The sequence below is a fragment of the Notamacropus eugenii genome, chromosome 1, assembly GCF_028372415.1.
Source record: "Notamacropus eugenii isolate mMacEug1 chromosome 1, mMacEug1.pri_v2, whole genome shotgun sequence".
NCBI classification, from domain to species: Eukaryota; Metazoa; Chordata; class Mammalia; order Diprotodontia; family Macropodidae; genus Notamacropus; species Notamacropus eugenii.
The window spans coordinates 293,063,995-293,083,561 of NC_092872.1; the positions used below are offsets into that span (position 1 = coordinate 293,063,995).

At 38.0% G+C, this 19,567-nt stretch overlaps 1 protein-coding gene across 2 annotated transcripts in view; it reads left to right on the top strand.

Annotated features, from left to right (window-relative positions):
- The window catches only part of HEATR4 (HEAT repeat containing 4), a 91,510-nt gene that overhangs the window by 55,479 nt on the left and 16,464 nt on the right, over nt 1-19,567 (top strand). For both annotated transcript variants that reach the window (XM_072629184.1, XM_072629185.1), the window contains 2 exons: nt 715-895; nt 2,738-2,807. In XM_072629184.1, coding sequence (XP_072485285.1) covers nt 715-895; nt 2,738-2,807 — 251 coding nt within the window. The remainder of the gene's footprint in view (nt 1-714; nt 896-2,737; nt 2,808-19,567) is intronic.

The following is a 19,567-nucleotide window of genomic DNA, read 5'->3' on the forward strand; positions in this document are numbered from 1 at the left end:
CACTAAAGGCTTTATATGCCCCTGTAAGAGTGGGTGTTCCTGAGGGTGGCAATCAATTCTGATTGGTTAAAAATTAGTAAGAAGAATGAATATTATAATAAGAGTTGGACCTATTCTAATGAGGGGTTGAGGGACATGACTTTGATCACTCTTGCTCCCAGACTACCCCCAGCCTCAGGCAATCTAGACAAAGGATCTACCCCTAACCCAAGCCTAAGTAGATCACCATGGGCTTTCCTACTTGCATGGGGTCTGAACAATATTGAGAAGAAAATTAATCCAACCTCATTACCAGCAATGTCCTTCAGAGACTGAACAACCTTTCTGAAAAAAAATCCTGGTCCTAATTCAATAATTGATTATTAATATTAGAGAGAAATAATAACTTTTCTCAATGGGAAATAAGGTGGGGAGAGAAAAGCAAGAGCCTTGAAGGCCAACTTGAATGTCCATTGAGCATTTACTGAACTTCTCTGTCTGATTCTATGTATCATTTCTAATAACTGAGGTTCTGGGTCTTTTGGGGATGACAAAAACCCCTCACTGCTTCTATTTAGCCATCTATGACTGAGCACTTGGGGGAAGAGGAATTGACTTCTTGGCCACAAAAGTGCAAATATCAGAATTAGCCAGGGAAGTGATGCCAATGCTACAAGCATAGAGTCATGGGAGGTTTTTCAGGCAACGGAGTAACTGGACTCTTCTGTCCAACAGAACAATGCTGGGTCAAGGAAACTCCCGGGAGCGAGTCGATGCTCTCTCCCTGATTGGCTGGCTAAAGCTCATGACTGCCAAGTTGCTTCCTGACTTCCTTAACTGCTTCTCTGATGATTTCGTGGCTGTGAGGAGGGAAGCCTGTCTTGCAGCTGGTGCGCTCAAAATAAGAGATAAGATGGTAAGGTGGAGTTCAAGCAGGTTCTGAACAGTTCATTATTGTGTTTGTCCTTTGTTCTCAAAAAGGATCATGACATCAAGATAATGACATGACTTGCAGTTGACTTTGATCTGTGCAAGGTCACCAACTTCACTTTCTTCTCCTGAGCCATCTGGGTCCAGTGGCCTGATATTTATCAGGACCAACTACTATTCATCAGGCCTGATATTCATCAGGACTACTCCAACAAGTCTCCACCCACCTAGCACAGAGTGAATGTAATTACTAGAGTAATTGTTTCTCTTTTACCCAGGAACCCTGAGGATCTTCCCCTCCCAGTTTGAGTTTTTTTTTTTTAATTTATTAAAGGGGCTATCCCTTGAGTAACTACTCAAAAAAACCTATTCATTGGATGGGTATATCTCACTTTGGACGGTTTACTACACTGTTAAAGTTTTATTTGCCATGGACTTCTCTTCCCACAATTTTCCTGGGAGTTGGGAAAATACTGTGTAAAAGTTTTATGGGGCTCAAGCATAAAGGGGAAGTCAGGGCACTGAACTAGAAGTCAGAATACATAGGCTTCCTCATTCTAGCTCTCCCCCTGACTTTCTACTTGACCTTCAGCAAATCATTTAAACCAGGTATGGGGAACCTGCAGTCTCGAGCCTACTTGTGGCCCTCTAAGTCCTCAAGTACAGCTTTTTGACTGAATCCAAACTTCACCGAATAAATTCCCTTAATAAAAGATTTGTTCTGTAAAATTTGTACCGAGCCAGAAGTCCGTACCCAAGGACCTAGAAGGCCACATGTGGCCTGGAGGCCAGAGGTTTCCCAGCCCTGAAAACTCTCACATCTAAAACAGGAATAGAATACATTCCCTAGTTTATCTTACATGTTTCTTCAAAGATTCCAAAGAGATAACAAGCATAAAAGTACATTACAAGATATTGAATGTTATACAAATATAAGATACTGAAACTATATTAACTAGAAAGCATGGAAGGTAAATAGTTGAACATCTGTCTCAGATGACATTTGGTCTTGGGTCAAACCTCACTTCTTCTACTCAGGTCATCTACCTCTATATACCTTGCCATTTGGAGAGACTGTCATCACTAGAACTGTAATTGGGAATCTTTATTCTGGCATCCTCAATTGGGAGTGGTAGGGAGGATAGACTCCTTTCTTAGGAGAAATAAAGACTCACAGAGCTCCCAGGACACTGCTGAGCCTGCTTCTGCAGAAACCATTCCCTCCTACCTTTTTCCTCCCGCTTTTTTGAATCCCTAGCACTTAGAACAGCGCCTACATTCCTGACAGGAGTGGGGAATCTGTGGCCTCAAGGCTACATATGGCCTTCTAGGTCCTTGGGTTCCCCACCACTGGTAGGAAATAGTGCTAAATAAATGTTTGTTGAATAACTAAATAACTATATAACCCCGAATTCCTTACCCCACAGAAGTTGTATTTGATCAGTCCCTTTTTTCACTAGTTATTCCTGATAACTGGATGAGAAGGGAAGTTGTTTCTTCACACTTGGTATCTCTTGATTGCCTTATTACTAGGGGTGGGGTATAGAGGTAAACTTTATAGCTTTTGGGGAGGTGATAGAAAGAAGGCTTGAAGCCATGCTCCTCCAACATTCAAAGTTTAATATTAGAGCTAAGGGACCTCACAAGGTCATCTAACCATAATAGCTAGTATTTATATAACACTTAGGGGCAACCAGGTGGCACCATGGATAGCACACTGGGTTTGAAGTCAGGAAGACTCATCTTCCTCAGTTCAAATCTGACCTCAGACACTTAATAGCTATGTTCTAACTCTGACAGCTCATTATTTCTCCCTTTTTCATTCCAGGTCTATGAGAACCTCCTAAAGCTGGTACAGGGTGACCCATACTGGAAAATCAAAGCTTTTGCCATCAGAGGTATTATAGAGGTAGTGCCCCCCCTCCAATTCCTGACTCTCAAATAACTTTTCATGGGGTGGGGGAACCAGGAGAGAAACCTCACAGAGGGCTCTTTGTTTCACCATGGGACATCACTACTAGCTACCAACCTTATTTTATTCCACAGAAGGTCACAGTCTAAGCCAGTCCCACGCTCACTCCAGAAGAAAGGGCATTTCACCCATCTAAGATGAATTGCCCCATTCTTAAGGATTCCCAGAAAGTGGTTGGCTCCCATTGGTTGCCTGACCTCTTTTTGAGAGGACCTGCTAATTCATCAGTTGTGGGAGTATGGTGAGACCAGAACATTTCTTTTTTTCCCACTTAATAGTATTTTATTTTTTCTAATTACATGTTAAGATACTTTTCAACATTCACTTTTATAAGATTTTGAATTCCAAATTTTTTTCTCCCTCCCCAAGATGGCAAGCAATGTATGATCATATCAAACACACTTCCACATTTAGGCAAGAAGAATTAGAAAAAAAGGGGAAAAACACAAGAAAGAAAAAAAGAAAGAAAATAGTAGGCTTCAATCTACATTCAGACTCCATAGTTCTTTCTCTGGATGTGGACAGCATTTTCCATCATGAGTCATTTGGAATTGTCTTAGATCATTGTATTGCTGAGGAAAGCTAAGTATATCAAAGCTGATCATCACTCAGTGTTACTATTTACTGTGCACAATGTTCTCCTGGTTCTACTCACTTCACTCAGCATCAGTTTATGTATGTCTTTCCCCGTTTTTCTGAAATTTGCCTGCTCATCATTTTTTATAGCATGAGAATATTCCATTACATTCATATACCACAGCCTGTTCAGCCATTCCCCAACTGATGAGTATCCCCTCCATTTTCAGTTCCTGATCACCACAAAAAGAGCTGCTATAAATATTTTTGTACATGTAAGTCATTTTCCCTTTTGTATGATCTCTTTGGGATACAGATCTAATAGTGATATTGCTTGATCCAAGGGTGTGCAGTTTTATAAGACTTCGAGTATAGTTCCAAATTGTTCTCCGGAATGGTTGGATCAGTTCACAACTCCACCAACAATACATTAGTGTTCCAACTTTCCCACATCTTCTCCAACATTTATTATTCTCCTGTTTTGTCAAAACAACCTCAGACTTGTTTTACCTTGCATTTCTCTAATTAATAATGATTTAGAGCATTTTTTCATAACTACAGATAGCTTTAATTTCCTCATCTGAAAACTGCCTATTTATAGCTTTTGATTATTTATTAATTGGGGAATGACTTGTAGTTTTATAAATTTGATTCAGTTCTCCATATATTTGAGAAATGAGACCTTTATCAGAGACAGTAGCTATAAAAATTATTTCCCAGCTTTCTGCTTTCCTTCTAATCATGGTTGCATTGGCTTTATTTGTGCAAAAACCTTTCAATTTAACATAATCAAAATTATCCATTTTGCATTTCATAATGCTCTGTATCTCTTTTCTCATCACAAATTCTTCTATTCCCCATAAATCTGATAGGTAAACTATTCCTTGCTTTCCTAATTTGCTTATGGTATCACCCTTTATGTCTAAATCATGTACCCTTTTTGATCTTATCTTGGTATACAATGTAAGCTGTTGGTCTATGCCTTATTTCTACTGTACTCTTTTTTAGTTTTCCCAGCAGTTTTACTGTGTCTTGTGTAGCTATCCTGTTCCACTGATACACCACTCTCTTTCTTAAGTCAGTACCAAATAGTTTTGATGATTGATGTTTTATAATATAGTTTTAGATCCGATATGGCTAGGCCACCTTCCTTTGCATTTTTTTCATTGATTTCCTTGATATTCTTGACCTTTTGTTCTTCCAGATGAATTTTGTTATTTTTTTTTTGTAGCTCTGTATTTTTGGTAGTTTGATTAGTGTGGCACTGAATAAATAAATTGATTTAGGTAGGATTGTCATTTTTATTATATCAATTCAGCCTACACATGAGCAACTACTAGTTTTCCATTATTTAGATCTGACTTTATTTGTGTGAAAAGTGTTTTGTAATTATGTTTATACAGTTCCTGGGTTTATTTTTTGGCAAGTAGACTCCCAAATATTTTATATTGTCCACAGTTACTTTAAATGAAATTTCTCTTTCTATCTCTTGCTGCTGGGCTTTGTTAGTAATATATAAAAATGCCAATTATTTATTTGGGTTTATTTTATATCTTGCAACTTTGCTAAAGTTGTTAATTATTTCAAGTAGCTTTTTAGTTGATTCTCTAAGATTCTCTAAGTACACCAACATATCATCTGCAAAGAGTGACAATTTTGTTTCCTCATTGCCTATTCTAATTCCTTCAATTTCTTTTTCTTCTCCTGTTGCTAAAGCTAACATTTCTAGTACAATATTGATACAATAACAGTGGTGATAATGGACATCCTTGTTTTACACCTGATCTTATTGGGAAAGATTCTAGCTTCTCCCTATTACAAATAATGCTTACTGATGGTTTTAGATGGATGCTATTTATCATTTTAAGGAAAGCTACATTTATTCCTGTGCTCTCTAGTGTTTTTAATACGAATAGGTGCTACATTTTATCAAAAGCTTTTTCTGCATCTATTGCAATAATCATATGATTTGTTGGTTTTGTTATTGATATGGCCCAATTATGCTGACAGTTTACCTAATATTGAACTAGCTCTGCATTCCTGATATAAATCCCACCTAGTCAAAGTGTATTATCCACATGATAAACTGCTGTAATCTCTTTGCTAACATTTTATTTAAAACTTTTGCATTGATATTCATTAGGGAAATTGGTCTATAATTTTCTTTCTGTTTTGGCTCGTCCTAGTTTAGGTATCAGTACCACATCGGCATCATAAAAAGAATTTGATGCTCCTTCTTTGCCTATTTTTCCAAATAGTTTATATAGTATTGGAGAGCAGAACATTTCTGAATCCTCAACTACTGGAAACTGCCCCTTCCACTTCCCAGGACTCATTATATTTCATTAAGTCCTAGTCAGATGACTTTGACATAAAGGATTCGGCTTCCCCCAAGAATGGACAGGAATGCTCAAATATCGTAAACAATGTTTTGCTCTTTGCATAGATACAATCAAAACAAAATAATGAGATATAATAAGTCATCTACCACATGGCTGCTCACCCTCAGGTTATCTTAGATCCAAACCTAGGAGTTCAAGAAAAAGCACAGAATGTTTTGCATAGTACTCCATGCCCACCCCTCCTTCAAGACAGTAAAGGAGTATAGAAACTCCTGACTACTGTGGAATTCATGCCATGAAGTCAAGCTAATCATTAGATGAAGATTCAAGAACCCTGGACCTGGGTCATAACTTGAATGGGAAGAAAAAAGAAATTACATCTCTCTCTCTTTTTTAAACTGAACTTTAACTGGCTTATAATTCCTTCAACTACTTTTAATTACTTTGAGAAAGCATTCATAGACTTAATAGACTGCCAAAGGGGTACATGACACAAAGAAGGTTGAGAACCTCTGTTCTATGGACTATTGCATAGATACATAAGATAACCAATTTTTGTAGTTAAATTTTGTAGTTTTTACCAATTTTGTAGTTATTAGGATGTAAGCTCATGCTGTACAAGCTTACGGATTCCATTATTGATATAGCTCAGTTAGTAGACATGACCCTAGAATGATGTCCACCTCATTCATATATAATCTTTGTCTATTCTATTGGGTCTCTATATTTTAAAAGCTTCTGTGGAAGAAGAAGGAGAAGGGGAAGGAGAAAGAGAGAGGTGAAAGAGAAAAATTATCTACATTATAGGCATAAGTTTGCCAGAAATAGTTTTTCACTAACATATCATTATTCTAAATCTAAACATTTTTCTGTTTAAAGGGAGAAATGTCCAAACTGGCCAAGTTCCCTCATGCCTGAAGAAAACCCTCCCCAACACAAGATATTTTGAAATAGCGTTTTTAGAATTCTTGAACAAGGAAAATTTTACAAGATAATAAAACATCTATACAAGTCAAGATATGGTAAAAGTTAGTATTTTGCTTCATCAACCCACCAGAAGAATCACCTAATATTTGAAAATCAATTTGCTAAGTTCCAGTTTCCTATTCCCCTTTAGATCTATTCCCTGGTCTCCCCTCTCTCTCTCCCCCAAGTCATTACTCCCCCAGGGGATCTTTCTTCTCTTAAGTAGATCTTTATCCTATTCCAAAGATCTTAACTAAAAGTACAAAATGTTCTAAGTCTGGTTACTACTCTTAATCTATTTTCAGGGCCCTTATAAGGCTTTCAGTCTTGACTTTTCTAATGAAGGATGGCTCTTGGTTTTATCCATGTATATTAATTCCCTGTGTATCTTGGATATCAGATCTTTATCAGAGAAACTTGCTAAAAAAAGTTTTCCCTAGTTGACTTTCCCTTCTAATTCTAACTGAATTTATATTTGTGAAGAAAATTTTTAATCAATGTAATCCTTGAGCCTAATTGTCAAGAATTCTTTATATAGCCATACTTGTGAAAAGTTATCTCCTTCCTTGATCCTCTCATATGTTATGACCTTTCAGACTAGTCCTTGGGCAACAGACCTAATCTGCTTCTTGAGGATCACAGAGAGGCACAGGTAGTAGGTAGACCACCTAGTAATAAAATTCTTTTGGCCATGATAACTCACGGAAGAAAGAGTTATTTTAAATGTCCCTTAGTCCTGCATGGCTCCCTCTCACCATGATGGTGGTGAAGAGATGGGAAAGGGACAGAAGATGCTAAGAATGACCCAATTTTTAGACCATCAATGAACTCACCTTTGAGTACTGGTACTCTAAATGTGAGAACCTTGTCCAGTGACCACTGAATGGCCATATTGCTAGAGGAACCAAGTTGTATCAGCCTTGATATTCTTGATCTAAAGCAGGGTCTCTTAAGTTTTTTCTCTATGGGCTGGCACCCCATTGGCAGTGGTGAAGCCTATGATGTCCTTCTCAAAATAATGTTTTTAAATGCATAAAATAAGATGCATAGGATCACAAAGGAAGCCAATTATATTGATATAGTTATTGATTTTTTTAATCAAGTTCATGGACTCCAGGTTATGAACATCTATTCTTTGCAGGGCATCTGACTATAATTAAGGTTGATATAGTTTGGAACTGGTCTTAGGACAGGGGTTCTTAACCTTTTTGCATGTGTTGTGGACCCCTTTGGTGATGCCTTATCTCTTGTCAGAATAATGTTGGTGAAAATAATAAATGAAGGAAATGGCTAAATTTCAGTTACAAGTTAGTGAAAAATAAAGATATGCCTATATCTGTGTGTATGTATATCGATCTATCTGTATATGTGAGGGGGTGTGTGTGTGTATATATATACACATATATATGTATGTATGTATGTATTCATACACACAGAATTAGCAAATGTGATTGCTGAATCATAAACCAAAGGAAATGGGAGAAGAATGAATGCTGTCCTAATTTTCCAAAAAGGAAAGAACCTTTTTCTTTTTTTTTTGCCTCAAAAGTTTAGGACAGTGAATTTGATCTCAATTCCTAGAACAGTACTAGAACAGATTATTAACAATATAGTTAGTGAAGGTCTAAAAAGGAAAGTAATGATTACAAAGATCCAGCATAGCTTCATCAAGAACAGATCATGGTAACCAACTTTCTTTCTTTTTTTTTTTTTACAAGACTATTAAATTGGTAGGTTACAAGAACACTATAGATATAATTTACATATAATTTTTAGCATATCATTTAATAAAGCATCTCATTCCGTTATTACGGAAAACATGGAGAGATGTGGGCTAGCCAATAAATTCAATGATGGATTTGGAATGGGTTGAATGGCTAATCTCAAAGAGATTGTTAATGGTTCAATATCAGATTGGCAAGATGTTTCTAGTGGAATGCCCAAGTAATGTGCACTTAACCCTGTCTTGCTTAATATTTTTATCAATGACTTGATAAAAATCATAAATGGTGTACTTATCAAATTTATGGATAACATAAAGCTAGGAGAGAAAATCGATCATACCAGCTGACATAGTCAGGATTCAAGCCAACATGCATTTACTAGGGGCTACAATATACCAGGCATTGCACTAAGTGCTAGGATTTCAAAGAAGGGCGAAATCAGTCCCTGCTCTCAGAGTTCACAGTCTAATGAAGGAAACACCATATAAACAACTATGTACAAACAAGAAAAATTGGACATTATCTGAGTGGAAAGGTGTTAAGGTTAAAAAGGACCAGGAAAGACTTCTTGCAGAAGGTAGGACTTCAGCAGGGAATTAAAAAAACCCGGAAGACAGAGACAGGGAGGGAGAGAGTTCCAGGAATGGAGGAGTCAGCCTCGAAAATGCTGGGAATTGGGAGATGGTGCATCTTGTGCAAGGGATAGCAAGAATGCTAATGTCACTGGATCACAGAGCACATGAAGGGGTATGACTGGAAAGGTAGAAAGGGGTCAGGTTATGAAAGACATTATTTGATCCTGCAAGTAATAAGAACTAAAGTTATTTAATAGTTTATTTATAAGATCCTAATAGGCTACAACATTGGGATGAGTTTAAGAAGATGAAGGCACAGTGAACAGAGTGCCAGGCCTGGAGTCAAGAAGACTTGAATGCAAATTCGACCTCAGACACTTACTAGCTGTGTTACCTTGGACAGCCACGGCAACCTGTTTGCCTTAGTTTCCTCATATGTAAAATGAGCTGGAGAAGGAAATGGCAAACCGCTCCAGTATCTGTGCCAAGAAAACCCCAAATTGGGGTCATGAAGAGCAGAAAATGACTGAGCAGGAAGAAAATAAAATCCAGTAAGGATAAATGTCTAAAACCTTACACTTGGGTTAAAATATCTGTCTTCAGAACTACAAAATGGTGAGTGGGGTGGAGAATAAAGGGGAACAGGGTTAAAGAGTACTTTGGTGGACTTAGGGTTTGATGAGCATCAGCAGAGTAATGCAGCAGTCAAAAAAAATCTAATGTAATATTATGACGCACTGAGGGACATAGTTTCTAGGAACAAAGCGGTGTCAGGCCCTCTTGGACTCTACCTAATCAGGCCGTATCTGGAATAATGTTCTGGGCACAATTGAAGAAGCAGAGCCATGAGTTGGAGAGCATTCAGAATAAAGCAACCAAGATACTTAGCTGAATTTCAGGGTCTGGCACACTACAAGTCGCCTGAGGGCCAAATCTCAACCAGCCTGTTTTTGTAAAGCTTTATTGAAACTACTATTAGCTCACAACCTCTGGTCTGAAGAAGAGGAGCTTCCTGAAAACATGAAAGTTGTGTTCAAGTTTTTTGAAGCCGTTGAAAACAAGAAGAACTGGACTTCTTTCTGTTTGGCTTCAAATGGAAGCAATAGTTGGAAGTTAATGAAGTGAATTTGTTGCTTTTGAGTTGTTTCAGTCATGTGGAACTCTTCATGACCCCATTTCAGCTTTTCTTGGCAGATACCAGATTGGTTTGCTATTTCCTTCTCCAGCTCATTTTGCAAATGAGGAAACTGAGGCAAACAAGGTTTAAGTGACTTGCTCAGGATCAGCTAGTGAGTATCTGAGGCTGGATTTGAACTCCTGAAAATGAGACTTCCTATTTCAAGGCCAGTGCTCTATCCACTGGTACCACCTAGCAGCCCCTCTAGGTACATTTAGCCTTGAGGTAAAGAAAACGTTCCTAATAATGAGAACTGTCCAAAAGTGGTGTGGACAACTGCATATGTATAACCTATATCAAATTGTTTGCCTTCTCAGTGGGGAGGGGAAAAGAAAAAGAGAGAAGGATAAAATTTGGAACTCAAAAATTTTTTTAAATGAATGCTAAAAATTTTTACATATAATTGGGTAAAAAATATCAAATCAAAAGTGATATGGGCCGTTTAATCAATAGATGGTTTCCCCTCTCTAGAGATCTTGAAGCAGAGGCTAGGTCAGGAGTGGGGAACCTTCAGCACATAACTCTGTTCTGTAAAGCTTGGATTCAGTCAAAGGGCCACACTTGAGGACCTAGAGAGTTACATGCGGCCTCGAGGCCAAAGGTTCCCCACACCTGAGCTAGCTGATTCTGTATTTTTATGCCCACCTGGGTGAGGGCAGGCCCTCTCTTCTCATTTGCTCTATGGATGGCAGCCTATATTATTCCCAGGGCAAAGGCCATCTCTAAATAATGGAGAGCAGAGCTACATCCTGCCCAGATTAAACAACATCTCTACCACAAAGCCCTCTGAGCTGCCATTGGCATGTGCAAGTTCTCCACTGGAAATGACTGCTAAGTTGACCCAGAGCTCTGCCCAAGGGAGCCAAGGCTTTTATTTAGATGGTACTGAAGCTGCCTTGAAAGAAACCAAAAGGTGAGGGTGAGGAGGTGGTGCCTTTCAGACTCAGAGCACAGCCAGTACAAGGTGGGAAATAGAATCTTGTGTATCTGAGTGGAAGAGAACAAGTATTTATTAAGAGTCTACAATGTGCCAGGTAACATGCTAAACATTTTTACAAATAGTATGTCCTTTGAGCCTCACAACAACCCAAGATCGGTGCTACCATTATCCCCACTTTACAGCTGAGGAAGCTGAGGCAGACAGGTGAAGTGATCCTATATGACCAAGGTCACCTAGCTAGTAAATGTCTGAGACAGGATTTGAATGTGGGTCTTCCTGACTCCAGACCCAGTGCTCTATCACCTGCACCACCTGGTATATGGATTAGTTAGTAGGGCAGTATGGCTGAATCACAGAATTATAGCTACATGTAAAAAAGAATCATAAGGTAGGAAGAGGTCACGTTGTAAAGAGATTTAAATGTCAAATGGAGGAGTGTATACTTCTATCTTTTTTTTATTTAGCTGATCAATTTATTTTTAGTTTTCAGAATTCCCTTCCATAAGTTTTAAATTTTCTCTACATCCCTCCCTTCTCCTTCCCCCTCCTCAAGGTGACGTGCAATCCTATATAGGCTCTACAAATATTTTTGTTCTTTTTAATTAATTAATTTATTTTTAGTTTCCGACATTCACTTCCACAAGATTTTGAGTTCCAAATTTTCTCTCCATCTCTCCCCTCTGCCCACCCCAAGACATCATGTATTCCAATTACCCCTTCCACCAGTCTACCCTCCCTTCTATTGCACCTTCTCTCATCCCCTTCCCCTCTATTTTCTTATAGGTCAAGATAGATTTCTATACCCCATTGCATGTATGTCTTACATATATTATATATGTACATATATATATAATATATATGTATATATAAACAATATATATTTTTATTCTTAAGGCAATAGGGAAGCTATTGTAATACCCCAGGTGAGAGGTGATGAGAGGCTGGCTGTATGAATGGAAGGGAAGGGACATGAACGATGGACACTGCCTAGACCAAAAGAGATTTGGCAGCTGATTGGAAGTACAGGGTGAGTGGGAGTGAGGAGTTGAGAATGATGATGAGGTTACAAACATGGTGGTGCCTTAAAAAGGAACAGAAAAGCTCAGGAGAAGGGTAGGTTTTGAGCAATAGCTAATGAATTCCGTTTTGAATATTTTGAGTTTGAGATGCTTACAGGGTATCTGATTTGAAATGTCTCAGAGACAATTGGTAAGGGAGGCCTGAAACTCGGAAGAGAAACTAAGATGTTGGATCTTTCCTCAGTTCTCATATGCTACCCCTAATGTCTGTCTCATTTCTTCTTATACTGAGAAAATCTGTTGTGAGCTACTCATATGCCCTCTTCTGCACCCCTCAAAAACCCATCCTTTATCCCTTTGCTTCAGTCTCTGACAAAGAGACGGTCCTTCTCCTCAAAAAGGCTGTCTCTACTTATATTATTTTTTTTAATATTTAAAAAAAATTTCCCCAGTTACATGTAGAGACAATTTTTAAAATTCTTTTTTTTTTAAATTTGAGTTCCACAAAATCTTGTTTAAAAAATGAATGCTGAAACTTGTCTTCACACGTAAAGGGGAAAAAGAAAATACTATTTAAAAATTTTGATTTCCAAATTTTCTCTCTCCCTCCCTCCCTGAGACAGTAAGCAATTTGATTGTTCAATCATGCAAAACATATTATCATATTAGCCACTTATATTCTTAATCAAATCCCTTCTACTCTCCTACAAGACCTTGTCCCATCTACCATTCAATTTTTCATCTTCTGTTTCTCTCTATCTACTGGCTCCTTCCCCACAGCTTCAAATATGTCCAGATATATCCCATCATTTTGTTTTTGGAGGCAACTGGGGTTAAGTGACTTGCCCTGGGTCAAGAAGCTAGTAAGTGTCTGAGGTTAGATTTTTAACTCAGGTCCTCCTGACTCCAAGACCAATGCTTTATCCATTGAGCCACTTAGCTGCTCTAATATATCCCATTTAAAAAAAATCCAAACCCAGACTTTTCACTTGACTTAACATGACCATCCCCACTTTCCTTTATCTTTCCTTTCATTGCTAAACTCTTTAAAGAGCTTTCTGCCTCCTTACCCACTTTTATCTCAAACTCTTGCAACCTAGTTCCAGATATAATCAGATGGAACTGTTCCAAAATTATTTCTTAATTGCTAAATCTGAATACCTTTCCTCCATTCCCAATCTTCTTGACTTCTTGATCTTTGACAGGACTGACCAACTTCTCTTCCTTTGTCTTCTCTGATACTCTCTTCTGATTTTCCTCTGTGTTTTGACAAGACACTTCTTAGTCTTTTTTTGCCACTTCTGCATGTGGTTCATCCACTCTGAACTCCTTATGTGTGGGGTGTCCTTCAATGCTCTGTCCTGGGCCAATTTTTCTTGCTTTACTCTTTCCATGGTGAACTAAACAGCTTCCAGGAGTTTCATTATCATATCTATGAAAATGGCTCCTAGATATATATAGTTTGCTCATCGGGGCAGTGCTGGTCCCAAGCCTTATCCTGTTCAGTAAGATAGACAGTCAATAAGTATTTATGAAGCATCAACTATGTGCCAGGCAACTAGATAGAGCAGTGGATAGAGTGCCAGGAAGTGCCATCTTCTTGAGTTCAAATCTGACCTCGATCCTTCCTATCTGTGGGACCCTCAGCAAGTCACTTAATCCTGTTTGTTTCAGTTTCCTTTTTTGAGCTGGAGAAGGAAATGGCAAACCACTCCAGCATCTTTGCCAAGAAAATCCCAAATGGGATCATGGAAAATCAGACACAACTGAACAACAACAAATGTGTCAGGCACTGTGCTAAAACACTGTTTAATAATAATGAGCAGACCCTAGACAATTCTAAGCTCATTCCATTGGCTATGCACTCCACCTAACACCACTGGACATTCTGAGGAAATTCTAATCCCTCTAAGGTCCTCAGTACTTGGTCCTTCTAGTCCTTGGTGCTGTTCTTGTGAGCAGAAAGGCTTGTCTCACTAAACTAAGGTATGGTCTACATAGAATTATTCAGTTAACCTCATATGGCTGATGCCCCCAAATACTGAGGAAGGGCTATCCTTTCTCTGTGCTATATTTCAATGGACCCTAATCATTTAAGCACAGCATACTGGAGTGGGCCACACAAGTATTTTTTAACTTAAAAATTAACAAAAAGTAACAAAGTTATAAATGCTAAAACAATTACTTGTGGCTCATCTCAAACCTAGACTACTCATAACCTAGTCTAGAAGCACATCCAAAACTGGGAGATTAAAAAAGATACAATTCATGTGCTTAATTCAATTCAATTCAACAAGCATTAAGCACCTAAAATACGTCATGCGCTATGCTAGATGCTGAAGATACAAAGAGAAAAACAAAAGCGTCCATGCCTTCAAAAAGCTAATTTATAAGCTTATATTACAAGCTTATATTATGAACTAGCAATTTTTTTAAGAAATAAGATGACCTCCAATAGAGCTAGCAAATATCCCCAATGCTAGTTAGCAAGTATCTCAATATGACTAGTATATTGACTGGGCTATATAAGAGCCAGACTACTTCTTGTTTTGTAGCTGAGGTGAATAATTAAGGGCAGATACAAAGATTCTTTGAACTCTGCCATTAATCCCTCCCCCTGGAACCACACTACTCATAGATTTGTCATTTTTCACCATGGAGCTTAGTTCCCTCAATGGATAAAGGGTCAAAGAATATAAACATTTGGTTCTCAAAGGAAGAAATTCAAATTACACACAATCTTATAAAAATGTTCCAATTCAAAATTGAGGAGCTGTCCATCAACTGGGAAATGGCTGAACAACTTGTGGTAAACAATTTTAATGGAATACTATTGTGCTATAAGAAATGATGAACAGGATGCTTTCAGAAAAACCTAGAAGACTTATATGAACTGATGCAAAGTAAGATAAGCAGAACCAGAACACTGTAGACAGTAACGGCAATATTGTATGATGATCAATGTGAATGACTTAGTTGCTGTTAGCAATAACAATGATCATGATGAAAAATGCTATCCACCTTCAGAGAAGGAATTGATGGAGTCTGAATGTAGATTGAAGATACTTTTTTTTTTTTGCTTTCTTTATCATTCTTGGGATTTTTTGGGCTGTTTTTCTTTTGCAACATAACTAAATATGGAAATATTTTGCAGGATCGCAACATGTATAATCTATGTCAGATTGCTTGCCTACTCAAGGAGAGACTAGGGGATGTAAGAAGAGAATATGGAACTCAAAAGTTTAAAAAACAAATGTTGAAAATTTTTGTTTACATGTAATTGAGAAAAAAATAAAAATATTCCAAATCATTAATAATAGGAGAAATTCAAATTACAACCCTGGGGTTCTCTCACACCCTTATCAGAGTGATGAAGGTGACCAGAAAAGGAAAAGGACAATTGTTGGAAGGACTCTGGTGTGACAGCACAACACTCATGGACTATTGAAGTAAAGGTGGGAAGTGATCCACCATTTTGGAAAGCAATTTGGAACTATATCCCAAAAGGCACTCAATTGTGCATGCCTTTTGATCCGTTGATACGAACTCTAGGCTTATACCCCAAAGAGATTTTTTTAAAAAGAGAGAAAAGTCCCATATTTACAAAAATAGTATAGCAGCACTTTTTTGTTGTAGCAAACTGAGATTCTTCTCAGTTGTGGAATGGCTAAGCAAATTATGGTATATGAATGAAAAATTACTATACCGTAAGAAATGATGTAAGGTTCAAAGTCAGAGAAACCTAGGGAGATAGGTATGAACTCTGGCGCAATAAAATAATTAGAACCAGAACAAACAAATAAATAAAACATATATCTTGAGCCCATATGTTTTAATCCCTAATATTGCTCTTGAATTCTCTTCTTGACTAGGATGTCCCATATGGGTCTTAAACTCAGCATGTCCAAAATGGAAGTCATTATCTTTCCCTTTAAGTTCACTTCTCCTCCAAATTTCCCTTTTGTTTTATACGCAACCTCCTCCTTTTTATTGACAAAGTTCACAACTGCAGCATCATCTTTGATTCTTCCTAAGGGAGGCAACCTTATGGAATGACTCTGGATTCTGAGAATCTAGGAGCAAATCTTACCTTTGATCCTGAGTGACCTTGGGCAAGTCCCTTAACCTGTTTGCCTCAGTTTCCCTGCCTTCCAAGATTGTTGTGAAGTTCAAATGTGATATTTGTAAAGCACCTGGCACTTACTAGGCACTTAACACATGTTTATCGTTTGATTGCTTTACTAAAAACCAAAAAAATCCAAAAAACCCCAAACAGACAAAAACCCTTCTGTGGCTTTCAGTTGTGTCCAGGATAAAAATGTAAACTCCTCAACCTGGCATTTAACCACAACCTGACCCTCACTCATATTTCTAGTTCTATATCACATTAGTCCCCTTCAATCTACATTCCAGGCAAATGACTTGTAAGATATTCCCTGAACTTGACCCTCTACCTCCTACCTTAACACATTCCAATAGGCTGACCCACCATCCCCAGAATGCACTCATCTCATTGCCACCTCTCAGAACTCCTCCTGCAAGGCTCAGTTCAGGTGCTGCTTCTTCTTCAAATCTACCATGAAGATATGTACTATGTACCAGCATATAGATCAAGATGTAAAGAAATTCTATGAAGAACTTTGCAAGACTCCCCTCACCCCCAAAACCAAATCAACATGTATTTTGATAATCAGTGATTTCATAAGTACAAGTGATCATCCAAAAAGATAAGCTGAAAAATATGGTTCAGGTTGTTAAGCATCTACTACGTGCCAGGTACTTGCTAAGCACTTAACAAATATTATCTCATTTCATCCTCACAACAACCTGCAAAGCAGGTGCTATTTGTTGTGGTTTAGTAGGTTTTCAGTCGGGTCCAATTCTTTGTGACCCCATTTGGGGTTTTCTTGGCAAAGATCCTGGAGAGGTTTGCCATTTCCCCCTCCAACTCATTTTACAGATGAGGAAACTGAGGCAAACAGGGTTAAGTGACTTACCAAGGGACACCACAACTACTAAGGGTCTGAGGACAGATTTGAACTCAGATCCTGACTCCAGACCCAGTGCTCTATCCCACTGGGCCAGAAGTTGCCTCAAAGGAACAAAAAGATTTACAGACTACTTAGAAGTTTTAGGTTTATAAATCACAAACACATTTATCTAGTATTTATTTAAGAAAGGCAACATGATATAATGGATAGAGAACTGACCTTGGAACCTAGAAGGCCTGGGTTCAAGTCCCACTTCTGATAACATTCAGATTATAGTGACTATGGGCACATTATCAGTGTTCTAGACCACCGGTGTCAAATACAAAAGAGGGTCACTTATCCTTATATAATGGAGTCATATTGACTCAGTTTTAAAATGCAATATTATCTCTTTTATTGTACTGTTTATTTGTTTTGGTAACTATTTCCCAATTACATTTTAATATGGCTCCTAACACACTCTGGAGTGTTGTAGGCAGTATACAGCCTACATGTCATGTGTTTGATGCCTCTCCTTTAGACAATTTTCTAATTCTGTTTTGTTATTTTTTTATTTATGTAGCACTTACCTTGTGCCAGGCTGTATGCTAAGCACTTTACAAACACTGTCTCATTTGATCCTCACAACAACCCAGCAAGGCAGGTGCTAGGAATGAGAAAACTGAGGCACAGAGTTTAAGTGACTCAGGGTCACACAGCAAGTAAGTATTTGAGTCTAAATCTGAACTCAGGTCTTCTTGACTCCAAGTCTGGTACTCTCTCCATTGCACCACATAGCTTTCCTACCTAGTTGTAGAAAAGGAGCTAACCTGCTTTGGCAGAGAAAGTTTCATTACCTGGGAGTTCCCTATACCTATACCAGTTCTTTTTCCCTATACCAGTGAAATTACAGGTCCTGTTCCTATCCCTACTTTTATCCAGAATACAGTTGGAAGGTGATATGTTATTCAGTCCTTTAGTAATGCCCAATTCTTTATGATCCCGTGGACCATATCAGGTCAATATTATAGATAGATAGATAGAGAGAGAGAGAGAGATATGTGCGTATATATGTGTGTATGTATTGTGCATATGTATGTGTTGTATACATGCATACATGTATTGTGCGTGCATGTTTGTATAAGTGTGTACATGTATGTGTATACATACATGTGGGTATGTGTGTATATGTATGTATCTTTGTGATGTATATAATAAATGCCAAATATCATTGTTTAAAAAATGAAATTGACTGTTATCTTAGACAGGAAATGAGAGGTTACCAATGAATTGCTTTCTGTGTGCAGTCAGATCACCAACTAACTAGGACCAAGCCGCAAATCACAATCAAAGTAGAAGAAAAGGATATAATGAGAGGACACTATGAACATTATCACAGCTTCAGTTAGACCTTTTCATACAAACTGTCAACAGTGAACACTGGCAAATGAAAAAGACAAAGGCTATCTGGATTACAACCATTTTAAGTGTAACAGCATCCCTCCACAGCCTAAGGAGAGTCAGAGATGTAGAGAAAGGGGGTTGCCCACTTGCTGATGCAGGAGTATCAGTGTTGTGCTACCTGTAGATGGCAGTTTAGCCAGAGAGAGACAACATAGAGAATTCTAGGAAAAATCAGCCCATATTAAGGACTCTTCAGCCTTTTGCCCTGGGCATGAAACCCAAGAAGGTCTCCCTATCCATATCAATCAACCAATAAACATTTACTAGGTGGCAGAGTACGAACCCTGGGGATACATGAAGCAAAAAGTTCCAGTTTCTGCCTTCAAGAAGCTGATGGAGGAGATAAAATGCAAACAAATATATACAAAGTGAGCTATATACAGGATAAATAGGAAATAATTAAAGAGAGAAAGCCCTAGAATTAAGAGTAGTTGGGAAAGGTGACTGTTTTCTTCTTTGACACACATTATTAGGAGATTCCTTAGAAGCTCTGCTCTAAGCATGTGAAATAGGCAAGATGTACCTAAGATATGCCCTGCTCTCCTCCTAAGAATTCCCTCCTAGCATAATGCTGTAGCAACAGCAAGGGATGTTGGGAAATATATATATACATATATATGTGTATATATATATATATATATATATTTGCTAGAAAGAAATGCAAAGGAATTAAAATAAATCTCCACCTGAAACTAATGTGTATGATATCTCATCCCCTTGGGGACTAAGGTATCAAAACTAGCAAATCTGATAAACTATCTAAGTTCATCTGCTAATTCATAACTGTGGAATTCAAGAAACAATATTCAGGGCAGCCAGGTGTCACAGTGGATAGAGCACTGACCCTGGAATCAGGAAGACCTGAGTTCAAATCCAGCCTCGGACACTACCTGTGTGATCTTAGGCAAGTCATTTAACCCTAATTGCCTACAC